The following is a 22029-nucleotide window of genomic DNA, read 5'->3' on the forward strand; positions in this document are numbered from 1 at the left end:
TTAAAATTAAAGAAAAGAACTTAAGGTGTAGTAGGAAGCTAAATTCTGCTCATCTTACAGATTACGTTCCAAAGTATATGGCTCTTGAGGAATGCTAAGTCACTGGCAGAACTTTGTTCTTCAAGCATGCCTGTATACTTCTTATGCAGTTTGTTTTCAAGCTACCCAGAGAAAAGTTGAAAAAACTGATTGTTTTTTACTAGTTGAACATTTGCATGTTAAAATGACAGCAATACTTGCCAAACCCTATTAGTAACAGTCCTTTTTTTTTTTTTGTCATAAACGCTGTTCTTCTTTACAGTTGGTAACTTCTTAGGTAACAGGGTCAGTGCAGCAGAGGTAACGTATATCTGCTTCCAAAAATGGTATTTGACGTCCACTTACAATACAACTGAAGCAAAATCAATCATAGTGCATGTATTTGTTCTGCCTTTCACAGAAGAGGACTATAAATTTTCTTAGAATACATATTTAGAAGTTATGCTGGGAAACATAAAAGTTGCAAAAGACTAAATACTCAATAAGATTAAGTCAGTTTTGAGGTGTTGGAGAAGAAATAACCCAGTGTTTTCTGTGGACAATGAAAGATTTCACTCTGCAAAGTAAACTGCACATTTTTGCTCTCTTTTTGTTTTGCTTGAATGGTCTTTTTGTTTCACATATTAAGTAAAATGTTTTCAGTGGAGACAAGAAAGATATTTGGATATCCCTGCTGGAAGGATCTACTAAAATAAGTGTCAAGTTGCATTGATGAAGAAAGAAAACCAAACTATATTAAAAAAAAACCTCTTTCAGCAATTTCTTATGAAAAAAATATATGAAAACCAGCAGTTTTTTGAAGATGGAGCAATTAGCATTGTTACTGTGCTATCCTGGAAAGTACAAGCCATGAGTTACTTTTGTTTAACAGTAATTGAAATAACAATTGAATTGCATTAGCTTATAATTAATCATAGTGATGCATTTTTCCATGTTAGGAACATGGAAAAATTCCAAAGGTAGGAACTAATTTCTTTCTTCTTTTGTGGTGTCTGTTCATGCTCTTGATTTCTCTTCAAGGGAGAATGGAGAATTCAGTCCATGAAAAAATGGAAGTCTTTGTTAAGAGTTCAGAGTGAAAAAGTTCACAGGAATTGTAAAGATTGTAGTAAAACCTTAGAAGGGTTTTTAGAAGGAGCACATGGAATATTCAACAGTTCTCTTTTTCTTAGGACTTTGTATATGAAGGTTGAGGCAGTTCCTTTATGTGTCAGGATCAGATGCAATGTCTGCTCTCAGAAACCTGTTACCAGACAAATCCAAGCCCAAAAATCTTATATATTATTCACCTCCTTTAAGACTAGTTTGTGATAAAACAGTTTGTAGAAGTGTGTTAGTCTGCTGCTGAACTACTGCAAGTTACAAATTTTTTTTTTTTAGAGCTGGAATCTGTTTGTCAAGTGAGCAGAGAGGTTCTAGCCAGAGTGCATTGGTCACTGCGGTCAGTTGGTCATTGTTGTTTAACCTCATCCAATAGCCCAGCCCCACACAGCTGCTCACTCAATTCCCCTGGTGGGATGGGGAAGAGAGTCAGAAGGGTAAAAGAATGTGGGTCAAGATAAAGGCAGTTGAATAGGGAAAGCAAAATCTGCACACAAAGCAAAACAAAGAATTCACAACTTCCCATGGGCAGGCAGGTGTTCAGTCATGCCCAGGACAACAGGGCTCCAGCACACCTAGTGCATACTTGGGAAGACAAAGCCATCACTACTCTTCTCCCCACTCTATGCAGAGCATGGTGCCTTATGGTCTGGAATATCCCTTTGGTCATTTGGGGCCAGCTGTCCTGGCTGTGTCACCTCCCAACTCCTTGTGCACTCCCCAAGCCCCTTGCTCATGGGGTGGGGTGAGGAGCAGAAAAAGCCTTGGCTCTGTGGAGCACTATGCATCTGTAATGAAAATGTCTCTGGGTTAACAGCACTGTTTCCAGCACAAGTCCTAGGCATGGCTCCACACCAACCACTGAGAACATTAAAACTCTACCACAGTCAAAACTGGCACAGTCAGTGAAAGTTGTAATGTGGCCTTGAACTATCATAAAGGGCACTAGGCAAAATTTACTTGATCCTGAAGCAGTTAAAATGCAAGGTTGCATTTCTGCAGAAAATAAATGTTTGCTGTAGTTCAGTTTTCTTATGTATGGATTTTTAGGAGTCAATCTTCTCTGTTAGGTCTGGCATCTCCATTTTCAAAAAACAAAACCAACATAGCTGCCTTTTAATGATGCTTCTTGAGATAACGTAAGGCAGACTATAAATTGAAGCAATTGATACCTCAGAGCAGAAATTAAAAATTTACTTGGACATAGGCAAGCTGATTTCCTTATTGCCAAAAGGAGGAAGACAGGCTTCTTCAGCTTGGACTGGATAACCCTGCTGCCTTCTGATTACAAGTTCTGGTACTTCTTGGGCTTTGTTGTGCATTGATTTAACAAGCAAAATTGGTTCATCAGTCTGCTGGAATTCTGTTATGTTTTAGGAAGTTAAATCAGCTTACAGAAGAATCAAAGAAATCCCAGAGCCAGCAGAAAGTAAGCACCAGAAACAGTCAGAGGCAGTAATTCTCTGTTCCTGGCAGTGACTGTGAGTGGTACAATGAGCTCACTGCATCTTGAGGATTTGTAGCTGAAGAGCTCATTTAGCCATGTTCTGAATGAGTGGGCAACTGAGTTTATGACAAGCTGTGTAGAAAGGAGAGGAGACATTTTACTGAAGTCTATTTTAGCTATTAGTCACTTAAGATGATCTGGAAGGTGTTAGGAACAGTTTGAAATAATTTTACCAGTTGCATCATTGAAGATGCTGACATTCTACACACATAAGGAGGAAATGTAATGTACAGATATCTCCCCTTTGTTTTACACAAAAAAATTGTTGGTGCTCTTTATCTTTTTGATGCAGTGAGGGTGATAATGGCTCCATAAATGGGGTGTGTGTCTTCAGAGAGACAGGCTGGCTTGTGATTAAGGCTTGTATTTGTGAAGAGAACTTTGGTATCAAGTGCCTTGGGTTCAGATGCAACTGTCAGACTGTACAAAACATCGATTATTTATTTCTGTTACAGTTTCTAGTGTATGACTTACGAGAAGCGCATCCCATAAAATTGTGAAGATAAATTTTGTAATGAATATTGAGTACTCAGATAGGCTGGCAATGAACTTACTAAAAAAATCCAGTATGTAATCTTGTTAAAGAGTATCTTTGTTAAGCCTTATTTTGTAGATGTTTATATCTATCTGTTAAAGCAACCCTTTTTAAGTAACTGCATGTCAAGATTTCAAAAACAATCTAGGCAATTTAAGTACATACAATTTTCCAACTTAGTGAAAAGTGTATTAAATCACTATGATCTATTTAAACATCTCCACTTGGGTGTTAATGTACCCTTAATTGCATAAAGGTCATGTGTGATCAGTAGCTCAGAGAGGGCAAAGTTGGTTTTACAGTTTGATAAAAGGACCCTAGGCTAACAGTGATAAAAGTAAAGTACAAAAGGGATTTAATTTTCATGTTTAAGAGATATCTGATCTTAATTTTGTTGGTACTGGTAGTTACTAGATAGTGAATTTGTATTCCTGCAATTTTATGTTTCATTTGAGACTTACTTCTTTTAGGAAAATAACCGGTATAAAATAAATAGTAATGAAGCCTTAGTGGAATAAACTATGGATATATATGGCTATATGTTGTGCTAATTTAACAAACTGAAGGAAAACTTAAGTGTTTACATCTACTGTTGATGGGCTAAGGAATACAGATGGGCTAAGAAAGAACTTAAAATTTTAAACTTCAAATCAGTGGAAAAGTAGATTTACTGAAAAATGTTAAAAGGTTGAAAAGATTACATATGTACATTTTGCACATTCTTGGGCAGGAGAAGCACAAGAAGCACCTGTGGTGCACAGGGCATTTGGAAGGTCCCAAGTAATAGGCTTAATCATGGTCTATAAAGCTTGTCAAGCAGGAACTGGCTCAGAGGCCAGCTTGGCAGGAGGAACCTTTGTGCATGCTGTGCTCTCCAAAACAGAGCTTAGAGACACTGTGGCTCAGGAGTCACTTATTGCCCATGCTAACTTTGCTACCATATCCAGGAATTACTGGGAGGGGAGGGACAGTATTGTTATTAGGCACGTTCCAAGGATGTATTGACAGCTATTGCACAAGCTTAATACTATGAATCAGCAGATTCCCATGTCCAGGGAAGTTCTCTGGCAGTGTTTCATTTAGTAAGATACTTGAAGCTATAAGTAATTGTGAGGAGAAAAATTTGGAGAAAGCCCCCAAAGGTAGAAGAAAATTTAAGTATTGCTATCATGACATATTTCACTCAAATATTAAGATTTGCAAAAAATTGTAGCTGGAAGATGTTTCCATGATGTCCTACAGACATTGTTTTCTAGGTGGACATAGTTTTGGCAAGTGACAAGAGAGCAAATGAAATGTCACAGCCTTTAGAAGGGCACTGACTTCTTTGCCTATTAGGTATTTGCCTATTACCCATGTGAGTGAAGAAAAAGCAGCTATCCCATGTTTCTTTCCATCTTAGAAAGATTGCTATACTCTTCATTCAAGAGATGAAGTTCATCAGTCTTTCCCTCCATCACAACATAAAACTGTCACTCATTTAAGGCTCTTCCCCAAGTGGTACAATCTAGCCAGTTTTCCCCCACTCAATCCAGGGTTCATGCTGTGTAATAGTCTTCTAATAAATCTAATAGTCCTCTTTTTGGAACTTTGAGTTCCAAAAAGCAATTAGTATTGATAGTGAAAAAATAAAATTTTAAAGAATCTTACTTCTTTCATCATTTCAGTGGCTTTAAAGACACTTAGACCTTAGATCTTAATGACTATTTTGAACATTATACTGTGTATAATCTGGTAATTCAGGCTGTATATTAGTACAGCATTCAGGGAGCTTTTAGTCAGAAAATTGTCTGTAGGAATAGTATTAAGATTTTGTCTATTTTCAGATTGAGCTAGTGAAAGCTTCTTGAGATCATAAATAGGCTGAGGCATTTTAATTTATTTTGTTTCTGTGTTTCAAAAGCCATAAAGGATTATTCATCCTCTTTCATAATAAATATTGATTTTTCAGGAAAACCAGTTCACTTTTTAAATTCCAAGGTTATTCCTTCAATTATGCTATATAGTAACCTTTATGTAATATCTTGTTTATAATAAGGCTATAAAGATTTAATGACAGAATAATTTTCTGTGGAAAAACAAGTGGAACTTTAACTAGTTAGCTCATTTACTGATGATGCACAAAACACCACAGTTAGGATCATTTGCGTTACGTGTTTGTTTCTGCATGGCTGGTAGGAATAAAAATTTATTAAAGACTGTCATTCAGTCAAGGGCAAAAGGTAGTGAATATCCAACAGAAAAACCTTTTGTTGTATTTTTCAAACAAAACTGAATTTTTGACTGATTCTTTTAATTTGAATACAAACATTAACAAGGTAATATAACACGTGGTGAAACTCATTTGCAAACACAGCAAGTGAAAAAGAACACAGTTTTTCTTAGAGGATCGTTTTTTCTGTATGAAATATTAGAATGTTCTCCTAAGAAGTTCTCTGGATTCTTTAAGGGTCTACTTGCTATCTGGTTCACACAGGTGTGAGTTTTCCACTGTGTTTCAGAATGGAGAATAGGGCACCCAAGTTCATAGTCTGGTGTGCAGGGCATAGGACTGCTGTTTACCATGCAGATGCATGAAGAATCCAGTTAAATACTCAGAACAAATACTTTCCATTCCTGGGACAAGAACAGAATAAGACTTGGAACAAATTTCTGGCAGTAGGTAGGAGTGTTTCTTTTTCTACCAGTTTGTTTTCTCAGTCATCCGTGGATGTGGGTCAGAATGCTTCATCTTGGCAGGTGAGAAATGCAGAAGCTGAATAAGTAGAGAGTATCCAAAGAAATTTGAGGTCAAAGCTCCTAATAAGCCTGTATTTTTGCCATGCAAAACATTCTGTCTTAGAAAGAGGAGGAGCTCAGATGAGAGGAGGAGCAGTTACTAAAAGTTACTGAAAGACAGGCTTCTAGTGGAACAAGTACAGCATCCATCATCATATCTATCAAAAGTGATGAGAACTGAACTATGGTGTTATTACCCGGTTTGTGATAAATGTTTGCTTCATAAAAATAATACTCCTACCTAGAGCTTTGCAAGGGTCTCCCACATTAGACATGAGCATCTGCAGACAATCAGTAAAGATTTCTAGAGGAAACTTTTCTTGAAATCCTCTCATTTTTGGTTTTGCATTGTAGTGTTGATACTCCCTCTTTTCTTTTGGTTTGTTTTTCTGCTTGGTACTTGCACAGAATTTTTTCACTTCTTTTTGCCCGTTGTTGTTTTTTGAAGGCTACAAGAGTGTTGTTGAAATTGCAGTACCAAGCTCTATTGAGCCGTGCTGGCAAAAATAATTGCATATATCACTTGTTCTTTGAAGTGTTTTACTGGTAGCAACCAATTATTTCTATCACCAGGTAGCTGACTAATGGTGGAGAGGTCATTTATCCTGGAAAGACCTGATCAAACTGCTATGCTTTCTTTGTAATATATTTAAAACTTATTTTATTGTTAGAGTTGCTTTTTTGTTCTTTTTTTCCCCAAAAAGTGTAAGTGTACACCGAGGAGAGTATTAGAAGGATTTTACAGAATCCAACATATTTCACTGCAAATACAAGAGTTAAACATAATGCACTGTTTACAGCTATTTCATTGGGAAAAAAAGATGATTGAATAAAATTTCCAAAGGATCTGGATAGCTCTTAATCAAAAAAGTCATCTTAAATTCCATTAACTAACACCAAAAGCCACCTCCTACTTTCAACCCACTTCATCAGTATCACATTGTAAAGAAACAAATTTGTAGAATTCTGCCTCTCAATCAAATCTGTTGATTACAAAAAATCTGCATGCTCTTGTTCATACATTGAACTTCTTTATGTTTCTTTTTTATATGACAGAATACACTTGCCCTCTGAAGCTCCTTAAGTGCCTTTACAGCTTTGCAGTCCCTTGTTAGCCTTTTTTAATCTTCTTGAACATTGTTCAAATTTGATAGCTTTTTTTAAAAAACTAAATAAACTTCCACTTTCTACATTTTCTTCCTTGCAAAACATAATTACATCTAAAAAGATTCAAATTTCTAACTTGATTTAAGCACTTTTTATTGGTTTGGGGATATTTTAATAGTGTTTTATTGTCTATTCTGTCCTTATGTATTTTTAATACTTGATAGGTATAGTTTATGTTTACATGCTTTTACATCCTAACAATTCCTTTACATTCCAAGTTAGGGATTCGAATAAGCAAATGTTTCTGCAATAAGAATATGATGTGGTTTATCAACAGAAGTCTGAACCAGAATTAGGCTCTGTGGTGTTTATTATATTTAGCAGTGCTTACTTGCTTCAGTTAGCTCCTTTATGAAGAAAATATAGACTAAAGTTGCCAGTGCAGCCAGGTTTCATTCAGAGCTGTGGAAAAATACGTGCACACCTCTGAAGATCTTGCTCTGCTATACAGTGTTCCTTTTGAAAGGAACTTCAGTATTCCTGCTCCAGGCAGTGCAAGGGGTTTTGGTCTCAGCAGGTATTGGTCTCAGCAGTGTTGGTCTCTGCAAATACACATGATGAAAAACTGCCAGCCTACCCTGTAGAAATGTACTTTTACCTGTGTATGGCCTTGTGCTCCTGTAGCATTTCCAGACACTGTTGTCTGAGTGACCATCATCTGTGTCCCAAGTGTGCCACAACCATGCAATACTCCAGTAGCCAGGAAAGGGCATTTAGCCAACGAGACTGAAGCAAAGGTAAATAAGAATTTAAACCATAACCTTGACATCTGTGCATGAACTTCCCTTAATTTCTAAATTCCAGAGTATTTTTTCAGAACGTCTTTGTTTAAGAGGTATTGCAGGTTTTCTAGTCTGTACAAGTTCTTAGACTATAGTTCCTTAGAATCTTTCAGTAGTCATTGAGCAATCTAATTCTTATGATATGATCTCAACCTCTCTCCTGGGGAGAGCTGTGGGCAGTAAAATGTGTTGTTTTGACAGAATTTTTTTTGCTCCCATCCTATCCACCCCCTGTGTATTATTCATGTTGCTATCAATTTTCCTTAAACAGTAGGATCAAGAAACTAAGTCACGTACTTAGTGTGAGACAGTGAAATCGGTGATAAACATAATTTCCAGGAGAGATTGATTCTACAGTCATTTGCAAAGACACATGCTAGAGTGGTGAGATATATGTGTTTTGGTTTGGTTTTTTTGTTTGGTTCTTTTCCTTGGGCTCACCCTCAGACTGAGAATTTACTTTGTTTACTTAAAGCCTGCTTTGTGTTTTAGAACATTATTTTCATGATTCTTTCAAGGCCCCCTCCTTTTTTTTTTTTTTTTAAGCAATGCTACTGAGCTGCGAGGTTGCTAAAGAGCAACAGAAGTCACAGAATCTCTCTTTGGAAATGAGATGGTTGCCATGGCAATGCTTCCAGCTGCTTCTTGTCCCAGTTGAGAAAATAATTTTTAGACTCCTATATTACAAGGTTAAGCTATAATGTTTTAAACTAAATCATATAGCTAATTGATTTAAAATTAAGATCAACACACTGCTTTTTAAATATTTTAGGGCTGATAATCATATGAAATTCTTCACTCAAATATTTGTGCAGGTACTTCTCAAATATTTTTTTCTGTTTGTTCAGGTACTTGAGGTAAAACTGATGCATTCAGATGGAAAATATTTTCAGCTTACTGATTTTAGTAGATGTGTTTTTGTAGTAGAAATTATCCTGAAAGCTGACTGTTATCTAGATAGGGAGTGTTTAAAATATGACTCTGAGTTTGACTCATACTTTGCAATATGCCAAATCTGGATCAGATCTGAAATGCTAGATACTTTTAAAGTTTATTTTCTCTGAAGTCCAGACAGTTGATGAAGTGTTGGTTATTTAGGTGGTCTCTAGTCAACCTTACTTGCAACAGGATTATCACCAACATCTATCGAGTCATATTGTGTCTAGCCAACATTAAAAATCTCCAAGTACAGAGGTTCCACAACCCACCTGGGAAACCTTTTCCCCTGTTCCCTGCTCGTGGTGAACAAGCTTTCCCAAGTGTCCAGTTTGAATCTCCAAGTCACATGTTGTGGGCACTGGACTGTGTTGTTGTTAGACTATGGGGTTAATCATGCTAAAAGCCTGGTGAGATTTGGGTGAATAGTGACATGCAGAGGAGCCCTAGTCAGGCATAAACAGTGAAAATGGAAGGGACAGACTTCTCTGCTCCTAAGGTTATCAAAGGAAAATTATTAGACCATTGTCCCTGGTGTGAAACAAGAATAAAAAATCCCAGAGCTCCTGGCACAGTGATGTATTGTCTACAGGGATTTGCTATGGGATACAGGGGAAAAAGCACTATTATGGGATACTTGTAGTGTGACTCTGGGAGCATGTAGAGCTTTCTATGAAATGTTCAGTGAAAGGATCAAAGATCAGAAAATGAGGGATCCATGTAGCAAGGAGGAACAAACCTTGTTTGATTTATTTCTTGATTTCTTTATTTCTTGACCAGTCTTTCCTTGCTGATTGTCATTACCTTGTCATCCCCTGGTTGTTTTTTTGTTTGTTTTTTTTTTTTTTTGTTATGTAAATGGTTCAGAGAGGACTTTTGCTAGATTGTAAGGTACATACACAATTTTATCTGTCCTTGTGACTTTGAAAATACTGAACTACTTCAGATTTTTGGAGAGGTTTTTCACTTAATCTGGCCTTCAGTCCTACTCCTTCACTAAAATTCATTTGATAAAGTATCTGATCACTGCTTATGAAGTCTGCAACAAAAAAATCAGTGCCATTTGTCCTTCTCCCTCATAAAATAATGGGGTTTTGGGTTTAACTTCTTTTTATATCCAATCTATTTACAGAATATTTTTTGGGTTTTTATGTCCCTTGATAGAGGTAACCTTTTTAATCTTAACCTTTAATTTTATCATGATCGGTTATTGTGTTATCCCTACATAATCACTCTTAGGATTTGTCCTTTGACTCCCCTTACTTACACAACTTCATTTTGACTTTCAGATTTTTAAAGAACTTTTTAGCCAGACCTTTTGTGGTCTTACTATGATTCTTGTCTTTCTTTATGAGAAATAATTTGTCATTTCATCTTCACTATAATACCATTTATTAATTGCCAGCCTGCTCAAAGAGCCTGTCTCTCTCAGACTCTTAGCAAGAGAGAAGATGGTTGCCTAAGTTTATTGGTCTGCCTTTTATTTTTAAAATATATTTTCCTCACAATGCTGCACATACTTCCCTCAGAATCACAAATTCTACTATCTTAAGACAGATGTCACCTAACTGGCATTCCATGCAAGTATTCTCCAACAGCTTTCACCTGCAATGTTCATATCTGGCAATTTTTGCCACTCTTAGAGTAAAAAAATCAGATGTTTCCTATCAACCTGTTTTTCAAAGCAAGATGAGTAACTTAAGATTTTTATTACCACCAGTCTGTCAGCTAACCAAAGAGTTATTTTCCAGTGTCTTCAATGATGATTGTTTTGATTGTATTTTTCAAGTTAGGTCAGTGTTTTTGTTGAAAGAAAACCCTCTTCAATTCTGTTCAGTTTCTACACCCTTAGAATTTAGCCTTGGGTTCAGCAGGAAAGTACAAAGAATATGTTTTTAATATTTACTTCAGTTCTTTCATAAGAAATCTCAATAAATTTGCTGAATATTTGAAAAGTCAAATGTTTCTAAGAGTGTAGCATTTGTTCTGTTTTACATTTAGTCAAAAATACACTTTGGTTCGTTCCCCAAATAATGGTTCATCTCACAAAAACTCAATGTGTAAAAAGAGATTGAAAATTTGTATTGAAAACAGCCTTGTGTTTCAGCAGTTAAAAACTGCTTTCTGCATTGTCAGACAAAACACACACTTCATATGCCAATGCCAGCTCATAAGTTCAAGAACAAGTGAAAGCTGTTATGAATATTTTTTTTTTGTTACTAATCCTATGCAAAGATACCAAAGTGCATTTAGCCAAGGCTGCAAAGCAATTCAAAATCACTCAAAGCTGCAGAAGTATTTCTATGGCCTGATTTTGTTGTTCAGTGGGGCTTTGCTGGTTTGTTAGTTTGTTTTCCCAAAGCAATCACTTGTGCTGTGCCTATGAAACTTCTTTCAGGAAAGATACTAACATACTTTGTTACGTGTTTTAAGTGTTTTGTCATGTTAGAGCTTTGTTTCTTGTGTTCCTCAGTTTACTGAACAATTTTCTTGCAGGTAAGTCAGCATTTTGCATGCTTCCGGAAACCATGCAAATCCATAAATCACCCATGCCAAGCCTTTTGAAGGTCCTGGGTATGCAAGTTGCCAGCCTGTGCCAAAGCCTTTCCCAAAATGACAGATTCTGTCTTGGGCACAGTGATCATCAAATCACAGATTTTAAATTCTTGGAGAAGGAAGGAGGGGGCCAGCAGAACTGCCTTGGATTTCCAGAGAGATTTGCCCTCATCCTGAAGTGCAAAGGAGTCCAGAAAGGCAGAACATTCTCCAAGAGGGAAATCTTAGATGCAGGAGCAAGCTGTCCCGTGTGCCAAAAGGTGGTGAGGAAGAGTGGCCTGGCTGAACAGAGAATGTGGACAGGAACTCAGAGAGAAAAGATTTTGACCTTTGGAAGAAAGGTCAGGAATCTCAGAAGAACTACAAAGATAATGTGAGCTTATGGGGAATACAACTAGAGAGGTCAAAGCACAACCAGAATTTAATCTGACTACTGCCCTAAAAGACAATAAAAATGTGTCTATAAATGCATAACCAGCAAAAGAAGGGCTAAGGATAATCTCCATTCTTTATTGGATGCAGGGGTAAAGAGTGACAAAGGACAAGGAAAACATGAGGTTCTTGAAGTGGTTGACAACAAGTTATTCTCCAGCTACTCAGCCCTGTGAATTGGAAGACAGGAATGGGGAGCAGAATGAAGTCGCCATAATCCAAGGGGAAATGCTCAGCGACCTGCTCTGCCACTCAGACACATTCAGGTCGATGGGGCCAGGTGGGAGCTGGCAGAACTGCTCACTGAGCCTCTTTCCACCATTCACCAGCAGTCCTGGCTAACCAGGAGTGTTAGGGGAAATACATCTGTCTACAGGACTGGAAGGAGGATCTGGGAACAGCAGGCCTGTCATCCAGACCTTGGTGCGGGGGAAATTCATGGAGCAGAACATCCTGATGGCACTCAGGACAACCAAGGGATCAGCATGGGTTTGTGAAAGACCCTGACCCTGACCAACTGGGTCTCCCATCAAAAGGTGACCCACTCGAGTGGATTAGGGAAAGCCTATGGATGGTGTCCACCTGGATCTTAGTCAAGCCTTTTATGTTGTTTCCCACAGCATTCTCCTGGAGAGACTGGATTCCTATGGCTTGGATGGGTGCACTCATCTCTGGGTAGGAAAGTGGCTCAATAGATGGCCCAGAGGGGGGTGAGGGTGCCATGTCCCTCTGGTGACTGCTCACCTGTGCTGCTCCCCAGGGCTTGGCTCTGGAGCCAGTCCTGTTTAATGTCTTCATCAATGACCTGTAAAAGGGGATCAAATGCACCCTCAGTCAGATTGCAGACAAGTTGGGTGGAAGTGTTGATCTGCTGGAGGGCAGGAATGCTCTGCAGAGGGATTTGAACAGGCTGGACCCATGTGCCATATGGATATGAAGAATGTATAAAGACTATTTCCACACAGGTGAGCCTGAATTGGAAAAATTCAAATGAATGATTGTCTGTTAAAGCTCAGCAGAATCAGAAAAATAATTAAAACTTCAGCATACTTTAGAGAAGGAATATGTGGTCATTGGGCTAGGAAACAAAGTATCTTAATTAACATGGCTAACAACAAGTCATTGTAGTAATGTTTTATTTTGAAATCTGTATATTATCAAACCATACCTATCTAAAGTACTCTGACCTTAAGATCATGATATAATTTCTAAAAGTTGTTCTCAGAATCAAGAGCAGAGAGGGAGATGCAAAGATTTTAATTGTTTTTCAAAGTTTTCATCTACAAAAATAGATGCCTTTCTGAGCATGAGTGAATGAATGCTGGTGCCCTTCTCCCTTCTAATTAAACACTTCCCACTTCACTTCTGCTCTGCCAGCTCAGACAAAAGTTTGGAAATCAACAAAGAAGCAAACAGCAAGAAAGTAAAGAGAAATGGAAAGACAGCAGAGGAGATAAACAGTAATTAAATATATGGGAATCAAAGGCACCAAAGATGCACCCCAGTTTATACCAGGGTGATGTGAGACCCATCAATAAGTACCAGTAGGGTCAATGGTGTTTTTCAGAGTGTATCTATAAGGAGAGAGTGGAAAAGTACCTTCTCCTCCTTTTTCTTAGCATACTATTTCAGCAAGATCTGTATATGTTCAAAGCAACTTTATATTTCATAAGTTATCATACAGTATTTTCATGGCTTAGACATGGCTTGTAATACTTAGTACCAGCCATAAATTAGATATTGTCAAACACACAAATATCAGAAGTTCCCCGAGCTTCATAATGCTAAAGAAGAGAATATGTATTCTTAAACTTTTCCCTGTAGCTCTACTACTGATCAGTGTCATGGAGAAGATACTGTTCTGACTGTCTGTGGACATCCTCCTGTGTAATAGATTGCTTTTACTTTAAAATGGAAGAGAAAGATCACTGAGTTTTAAATGTTACAAGCAAATATTTCCTAAGACATTTGCTATGGGTATTGATTTAATTGTACATGAAATACAAATCCTTGCTGAAGATGAATTATTGAAGAACAGAAATTATGACTTGATATGAATTCCAAAGTAGAGCTTGCACAGGTCTTAAATGTTCCATCAATTTTAGTTGTGATTTGTTTCAAGGATGGAATCTGATCAAAGCAGGTTGCAGGGTGGATGAGAGAGCTCAAAATCTTAAGTGTTGTCTAATCTTTGAAAGGGTAAATGTAGATAAGACATCATCTAAAGGCTGTGCAGACAGACAGTAGAACTTTCAGATACATAGGTGCATAGCAATAATTAATTTATTTAGTTCATGACAGTTTTGATCTGAGTTAATGTTAACTGATTCTTGTTATTCCACATAAACTAAAATAGAAAACTGTTGACCAGCCTGATCTGCTTTTGTTTGCTGTATTTTTAGAGCTCTCAGACACTGTTTCTGATTCATTCACATTAAAACATGAAGTAACAACATTGTTTATAGTTGGGTTGCTCTTAATACTTAAAAATCAAATAATTTCTGTGCAATTTAAATGTGACTATATTTCAGTAGTAAATTTTAGCATCTGCCTGTGTCTATTTAAGCAACATAAATAATTCACTGAACTAAAATTTCTTCATGGTTCTCCACTACTATTGGTTCATAAAGGAAATTTAATTACTATGTCATTTTAATAATTATGGAAGAACTTTGTACTTTATAATTCATGCATACTTTATGGCAAGTATATGTCAGAGCAAAGTCCAGCAGATTAAGCACAGTGTGAAATAAGGACTATGCAATTTTGCTGCATTTGAGATAGCACATTGGATCTGATTTATTCACCTGGACTTAAGTAGCAGGCAAAGTACAACTGTAGAGAGTGAGCTCATTTGTGTTCTTGGCCAGTCTTCACTTGAAAGAGGTAAGGTGTCTGCCCAGTGCTGTGTTCCTTGGGTGCTTTCTTAATAATTTTTAATATCAATTTTTATTCTGGAATTAAATTGATCTTTAAATCAATTTTCAATGTTTATGCATAAATATAAGTGAAGAAAAAAGACTGATATTCAAAAATACTAAAAGAAAACCAAAACAGTTAAAAAAACCCTCCAGATCCAAGTTCAAATTTCATGAAAATCAGGATTTGGGCTTGTGGGTTAGGGTTTGATTTAAAGTAATTTATAATTTAATACTTCATAATAGCAATAATATCAAAGCTTTCAGGGAAGATGATACATGACAGTAGAAAACACAAGTATAGCAGAATTTAAATGCTTAAAGGGAAGCACTGTGCCAAATTTCATAGAATGTAATTTTCCAGTTTATTATGATTCCAATGTCAAATGAACAACTTTACATAAAATGGCAAATTATATTTTAATCTTAAATCATAGTTATTACTGAATAGTTTTAGGTGGAATAGAAAATTCTGGTTTGCTGGCCTTGTGTATGGTAGGTAGAAAAATTAACTCTCAAAACTGAACTTTATTGCAATGATTTATCTTGGACATTGAAAAAATAATACCCTGAATTTTTTCACTCTGGAAAACTGTTTCCTGAATCTGCTAAGTCATTAGATTATAAGGAATGTGGCTTTGTTGCAATATAAGGCACTGTGGAGAAGGGTGCTGGCCTCTGCAGACTGTGCTGACATTGGCAGGAAATAAGCCCTGACCAAAGAGCTTTTCTGGTAGATCTATTTTCTGCCTTCAGCAAAGCCACTGTGGGGAGCCCAGTCCTTAAAAAAAAATTTAAAAGAGCATTAAAAGAGTTTGATTTGAGTCTAAGTAAATATATCATTTGAGAGCATAGGAAACATTTGTTTACCTGATTCATTCTAAGCTGTTGTTGACAGAAACTCCTCTTCAGAGAATCTGGGATTTGCCTAAGTGAGGACCTCAAGATTTAGTCCAGTAATACCCTGAGCCTTCTTCTGTACTGAATGAAGTATTAATGTACCCCAAAAGGTGGATACATTTTGGTGAGCCTTCTTCTGTACTGAATGAAGTATTAATGTACCCCAAAAGGTGGATAAAATGAGGCTCAAAGCTGTTTCAATTCAGTATATTGAACTTCAGGGTTTTGAAGAGGCTAAAGAAAGTCCTTTTTTTTTGTCTACTGAACTTTTTTTAAAAAATCTGATTGAAACCTGTGACCTGTTACTTCAAGCTGTAGACAGAAATTCACAACATAGCATAGTTCAGGTTGAGTTCTCCAGTGCATGGAAACCTTTCCAGCACTAGGAAAGCCTAGTCTGAGTACTGTTTGAGCTACAGACAGTCAGCAGAGCTAATGTTACTGCTTCTGTCTCTTTGACCATTGATGTCTCTATTTCACTAAAGTTTGGATTCAGGGAATAAGAAAAATTTAACTCTGATAATTAAAAGTTGTGCTTTTTCTTTAGTCATTACATTACTCTCGATGGCTTTTTGCCACACTCAAAATTGCATTATGTTTCATTGCCTAGCATGGCACAAGGTGAGAGATGTTCTAAGTGATTCAGCACAGCACTCTGTCAGAGAAATGAATGATTTGCCAGAAATGAGACATGAGGAAAGAAGAGATCCTTCAAAAATGGGAGAAGCCAACTTTGACAGATGCTTTCTGTATTGAAGCTCAGTATTTCAAAAGCTTTCTCCTTCAGTACTATTGCACTAGAAGCCATAACCATTGCCATGTTCAGCTCCAATCTGTGTTTCAGCTCTGCATTGCTGCAGGAGGAGTGCCGCAGAAGGACGATGCCGCTGAGGAGATCAGCAGGATTGGTGCTGCTCCTGCTCTCTCAGTGCTCTGTGTCCCTGGGCTCCAGAGAGGCACTGGGCCTGGCTAATGCCCACCTCCTGCCCCAGAGGGACTATGAGAGACTGGGAAACGCCCATCAGAAAGGTACTCATCAAGGCAGACAGTGATTTGGAAGTGTTCTGTGCATTACTTTATTGCTTTGCTATAACATTTTCAACCAACACATACCAAAGCTAGCCCTGGAAGAATAATTTGCAACATGAACATGTCCTGCCACAGAGTCCTGAACCCATCTGTAGAAGTTGTTTTATAATGATCACTGAGAAGGGCAACTGCGAGGTTCCCTGTGTGTATTGTTGGCTTGAACATCACCATATAAATTACTTAAATAATCCTTCTATAATATCATGGCATCATATTTGGAGTCAGGTAGGCTATGTCTACCAGGAAAATGTAATTTTTACTGAATTTTTCTCACAGAGATAATAAAATTGTCAAGTTTTTATTAAATACAAATTACAAATATTTTACAGTCTAATGACATAAGGACATGCCTTTCAACTCTATGGAGAAGGGAGTGATTGCAATTCATAAACATATTTCTGAGTAACAGAACAATTAATGCCATCCTTCTCTACAAAAGGAATTCTCTCTCTATAAATTCATACATATGTAAATGTATATTTAAATAAATTATGTTCTGGCTCTTAAGAAGCTTGAGAATCAATTGTAAAATTCAGAGCACTGTGCTGCAGTCTCAGAGATGCTTGATATTATACTAGAGCAAGACGTTACCTTATAAATATGTTACATTTAAAAAATACCAGTAAATATTTTAGCCCAATAGAGAGGGTCAACCCAAGCCTTATATGCCATTTTTGTTACCCTCTGAGTCTACTGGATGAGCAATAAAATGGAAAAGCAGTTTCACCCATCTTCCTGATGCTGGTGTTCAGCACTGAACAGAACTGTCGTCCTGACTACAAATCCATTATGAAATTTAGCCTGGCGTTTGAGTGAAAAGAATTCCTCCTATGAAAATCCTCAGATGTTTATAAGCTTTATGTTAACAAGAAATATGCTTTAATATCTCTCTATCAGTGAAAACATGGCATGCATTTCAGAATTTAACACAAGGATGTTAGAGGTGCCTGAAGTATAAATTGGTTCAAGAGAAATTAATTTGTTGATTGAGGAAAAGACCAGGTCTAGCTATCAGTTGTCCTACAGATGGCACAGGGAATTGCAGACTTGCTGAGTACTCAGTCTGGAAGAACACTGGTAGAAAAGGAATGTACACAGTTTTTGGCTTTTCAACCACATTTCTGTCAAAAATACAAAATCATACTTCTGTTGTATGACAGAGTAACAAACCATTTTTTGAATTTCTGAATATTTCCTGCATGTTCCTCCCAGAAATCTTCCCCCTTTAGCTGAAAAAATGGCCATCAGCTGCAATGAAGTCAGTCAGTTTCCAGTCTAAAGAGAGTCATTCAGTCACTCTAAAGGACAGAGTTCAATTTCTGAAATTTACTATTTGAACAGAATTTACTTTAATTTTTTGTGTGTGTTTGTTTTTTCTTTCTTTTTATTTTACTCAGACTATCCTAGGGATTGCTTTGAGATTTTAAAGCACTCCAAAGGAAATTCCAGAGATGGCCTTTATATCATCCAGCCAAAAGAAGAACCAATTGTTGTCTTTTGTAACATGCAGGATGGTGGCTGGACAGTAATCCAGCACATTACAGCCAACAGCACTGTCGACTTTGACAGGACTTGGCAGGACTACAAATATGGATTTGGCTCTGTTGATGAGAACCACTGGTTAGGAAATGAGTACATGCATCAGTTAACTGGCAGCTCAGTGCAATACATACTTGGAGTTAAACTTGTGAATCTAAATGCTGAAGTCAAATGGGGACAGTATGAGCCATTCCAGATTGAGGGGGAGGAGTCTCAGTATCGCATCAGGGTTGGCCTTTACAAAGGCAACGCCACTGATGCTCTGACCCTGGACACAGAAGCTTATCTCCATGACAACCAGAAGTTCACCACCAAGGACAGAGACAATGACAATTACTTTATGAACTGTGCTAAGCTGGAGCTCAATGGCATTCCTGGGGGAGGCTGGTGGTATGATGCCTGTGCTGGGGCAAACCTGAACCGCAGGAACATGATATACTGGCAAAGAGACTGCAGCAAGCAACAGCCCTGCAAGTTTGCATGGATGATGGTCAAACCCATCGAGCACCACCAGTCATACCCTACCAAGGCCTGCCCCTGTCAGAAAGTTGAACTGTAGACAAGCCATGAGTATTTGACAGGAACATGGACTATTTCTCAAGTGACTCAAGTGGACTCACTGACTGAGTAATGGCCCTAAGTAACCACAGCTGGAAATTTAAATTGGGCCTCTCTAGGGGCTTTATGTTGACATATTGTCCAATACTGGAACATGTCACAGAAATTTGCCAACCACACAAGTGAGAAACTGTCAGAAACTGAGGCCTTTACCGCAAGATTTAAATAACCAGAAGATTTAAATAATTAATTTTATACTATTTTAGCCATAAGACAAGTCCGATATGAAATGCAGGATATGATGTCTTGTACCATATATACATGAATAAAAATGCATTTCAGAAGGTTTTGCACTGGTGTCAATGTTCATGACTGATTGCACATCTATAATTGCACATCTTCATATATTGTGCAGGGAGGAAATTTCCAGTTAAAGTGCTACATTTACAAAATGCACACTGAAGTGTATTGTGTACCATAGGACTCCAACAGGCCTTTTTTTCTAACTTTAGTGAATGGTATTTTAACATTTGAAATTGGAATTACCCTCATCTCCCATGGCTTCTTTCCCCTTTCATTGACTCTTCTTTTATCTCTACTTTTTAATGATCCCATATACAGTGAAGTATTCAGCACAGGCTTTTCTTTTCTGCCTTCATTTCAGAGCACTCAGCACTAATGGGATTGCCAGCTTTCCCATTTAAAGGCACTGATCCAAAGCTTACAACCCTTCTGAATTTTTCCCCCAAGAAACTGTGAATATACTTTTAAAAAGATCAGATTGATATAGCAATTGTTTATTTATTCCTCCATTTTTACCCTGAAGACTACTCCACTTTATTTACCTTTATTTGACTGTTACTTCTCCCTGTACCATGCTGTGCTTCAGTGTTTTTCTTTTTTTAATACCACTGTAAGAAAAGAAGAGAATGCTGCTTTATTTCACATTTAAGAGTTTCAATTGTTTTAGTACTCGACATTGACATCAATTAAACAGTGCCTTTTTTCTAACTATAAAATAAAAAAAAAGATAAATTATAAATTATTCTGTTTTAAAACAATAAACAAAAAGATTTAAAATTTTGTAACCTTGAAGATCTTGTTTTCTTTTACCACTGTTTGAGTTGCTTCACACAGTTCTATATCATTGGAATAACTGAATGACAACTGAAGAGTTTTTATTGTTGCATTTACAAAATGTCAGACTAATAATGAGATTATCATGTGTGGGTTTTTTGATATTTCAGTTACAGAAACTGCATCAACAGATCCTGTTGAATTCCTGCTTTTTAATTTAAAATACTATTTATAATTTTCATGAAAATTCCTCCAGAAAATAAATTCTACTGTGTTTTAAGAGGACCAAAACTGTCATGATTGCTTAAGATGAGAAACTATTTTGGAAGTAGAAAAGCCAAGAAAGCAAGTTTTAGTTTTCTTGATGCACTGCAGCATTTTCAGAAAGAGATACAGCTATGTGATGTGGGTGAGGCCAACACAGCACACATGCCAATTTTGCAGCATCTGATTTTTTCCCCCCCCTGAATCTGTGCTCAAAGACAGAAGTGTGACCGGAGAAGAAATGGTTAGTACCTGAATTGAGTTTATATCATTGAGTCAATGTAATGTGGGTTCTGCATAATTCCATCTCTATAATTCTATCATAATTCTATCCAAAATTGTGATGAGGATACAAGAAAATCACCTGAGTGCTGCCAGTCTCACATATTATATTTTGTTAGCTTTTGTTAGAATTCATGGCCATATAGCTAGATGTTCACCCACCTTCCAAAAATGTGTTTTAACAACCGTGACATGGAAGCGTGGAAGCCCACAGCTGCATCTGACCATCAAAGGCAGGCAAACTGCTCTGCAGCACACCCTGAGCTTGTCTGAGGGGATTTTGGGGGTAAGGACTCTGCAAACAAGCTGTATGAATAACTTGGGCACCAGCAGACCAAACCCAGCTGTCCAGGGCTGGAGGGACTCTAGTTACTACTTTAACTAGCTCTACAAACCTTTGCATTGAATTCCAGTAAAAAAATTAGATTTAAAATGTAATAAAAATTCATAACAATGACTACTAGCAAAAAAACCTGAAACATTTAATTGAACTCAGGGACTGAGCTACATTCCACACCTCTAACAAAACTATGGATGGAAATTACCACGGTGGCTGGGTTAGGGACTAACTACTGGATGAAAATAAGTAATATTCTAGAACATTCACCAGTGTGGAACCTTTAGAAGTAGACTAAACTTTACTTCATAATTCCTTAGCAAAAGACTATCTTAACTGAACAGATTTTTTTTTCTTCCGTTGCTGAACCTTGATCACCAGGTACCCAGAACAATGCTGAAGGCATCTGGCCTTCATCGCTGCATCAGTGAAATCACAGACTGAAACATGGGGGTTTCTATTCTACCCTCCCTAAATTCTTCTGCCAATCTCATTTCTCCTACACTCTCTCTCAGCCTTTCCTGATTTTACTGCCTCCTGCAGTATGGGAAAGAAGGAGGGTCTTCCCAGAAGTAGATGTGGAAACAAATTTATATGGTCAAATAATTAGCCTTCCAAAATGAGTAAGTATGACAAGATCTAGAGCAAAAGGTTCCAGCTTTAAGCACCTGTGAATGGGAGGCATGTTCCACTTTAAACATGCAATCTCCTAACAATAGCAGTGAAATAGTTTTTTTTAACCTCTGGTACTTTGCATTTCTCTGCATTTGTACTGTCAACTGCAGGAAATGTAAGCACACTCTCACATTCAATACCACATTAATCAACTCAGAATTTGTTCACTATTTGTCTTTTAAAATAATTCAGTTTTCATATAAGAAAGTGCTTGCTTTTGTTTCTGACTTTACAGACTTCCAGGTAACCTTATTTTTTTTTTATAGCCATAGGTTTAAAAGTGGTTTTAGGGGCTAACTGACTAATGTTAATTTATTGATGCAATACGCTGTATCAAAAAATTGACAACGTTAGCTGTATCGCCTGATTTTCTCATGTCTTTTGTGTTTCAGAAGGCATCAGGCCACAGTCAGAGTGGGGGGCTACAGAGCTGAATCCAGCTGTGTTCCACAGCTGGAATCCTCCGCTGTACCCTCTCTCCACTCTTCCTCCTATAGCTACCTGATGAATTGCACACTGAAGGAGGCCTTATGGACAGCACACACTAAAACAACTAT

The 22029-nt window shown here is 37.3% G+C and overlaps 1 protein-coding gene across 1 annotated transcript; it reads left to right on the forward strand.

Annotated features, from left to right (window-relative positions):
• Positions 1–16532: 16532 nt before the first annotated feature.
• LOC131085051 (fibrinogen-like protein 1-like protein) lies at positions 16533–19247 on the forward strand. Its single transcript, XM_058026849.1, has 2 exons — positions 16533–16680; positions 18138–19247. Exons 1-2 carry the CDS (start codon positions 16533–16535, stop codon positions 18836–18838), a joined length of 849 nt encoding a protein of 282 aa, XP_057882832.1. The 3' UTR covers positions 18839–19247.
• The last annotated feature ends 2782 nt before the right edge of the window (positions 19248–22029 follow it).

The sequence above is a fragment of the Melospiza georgiana genome, chromosome 6, assembly GCF_028018845.1.
Source record: "Melospiza georgiana isolate bMelGeo1 chromosome 6, bMelGeo1.pri, whole genome shotgun sequence".
Taxonomy (NCBI): Eukaryota; Metazoa; Chordata; class Aves; order Passeriformes; family Passerellidae; genus Melospiza; species Melospiza georgiana.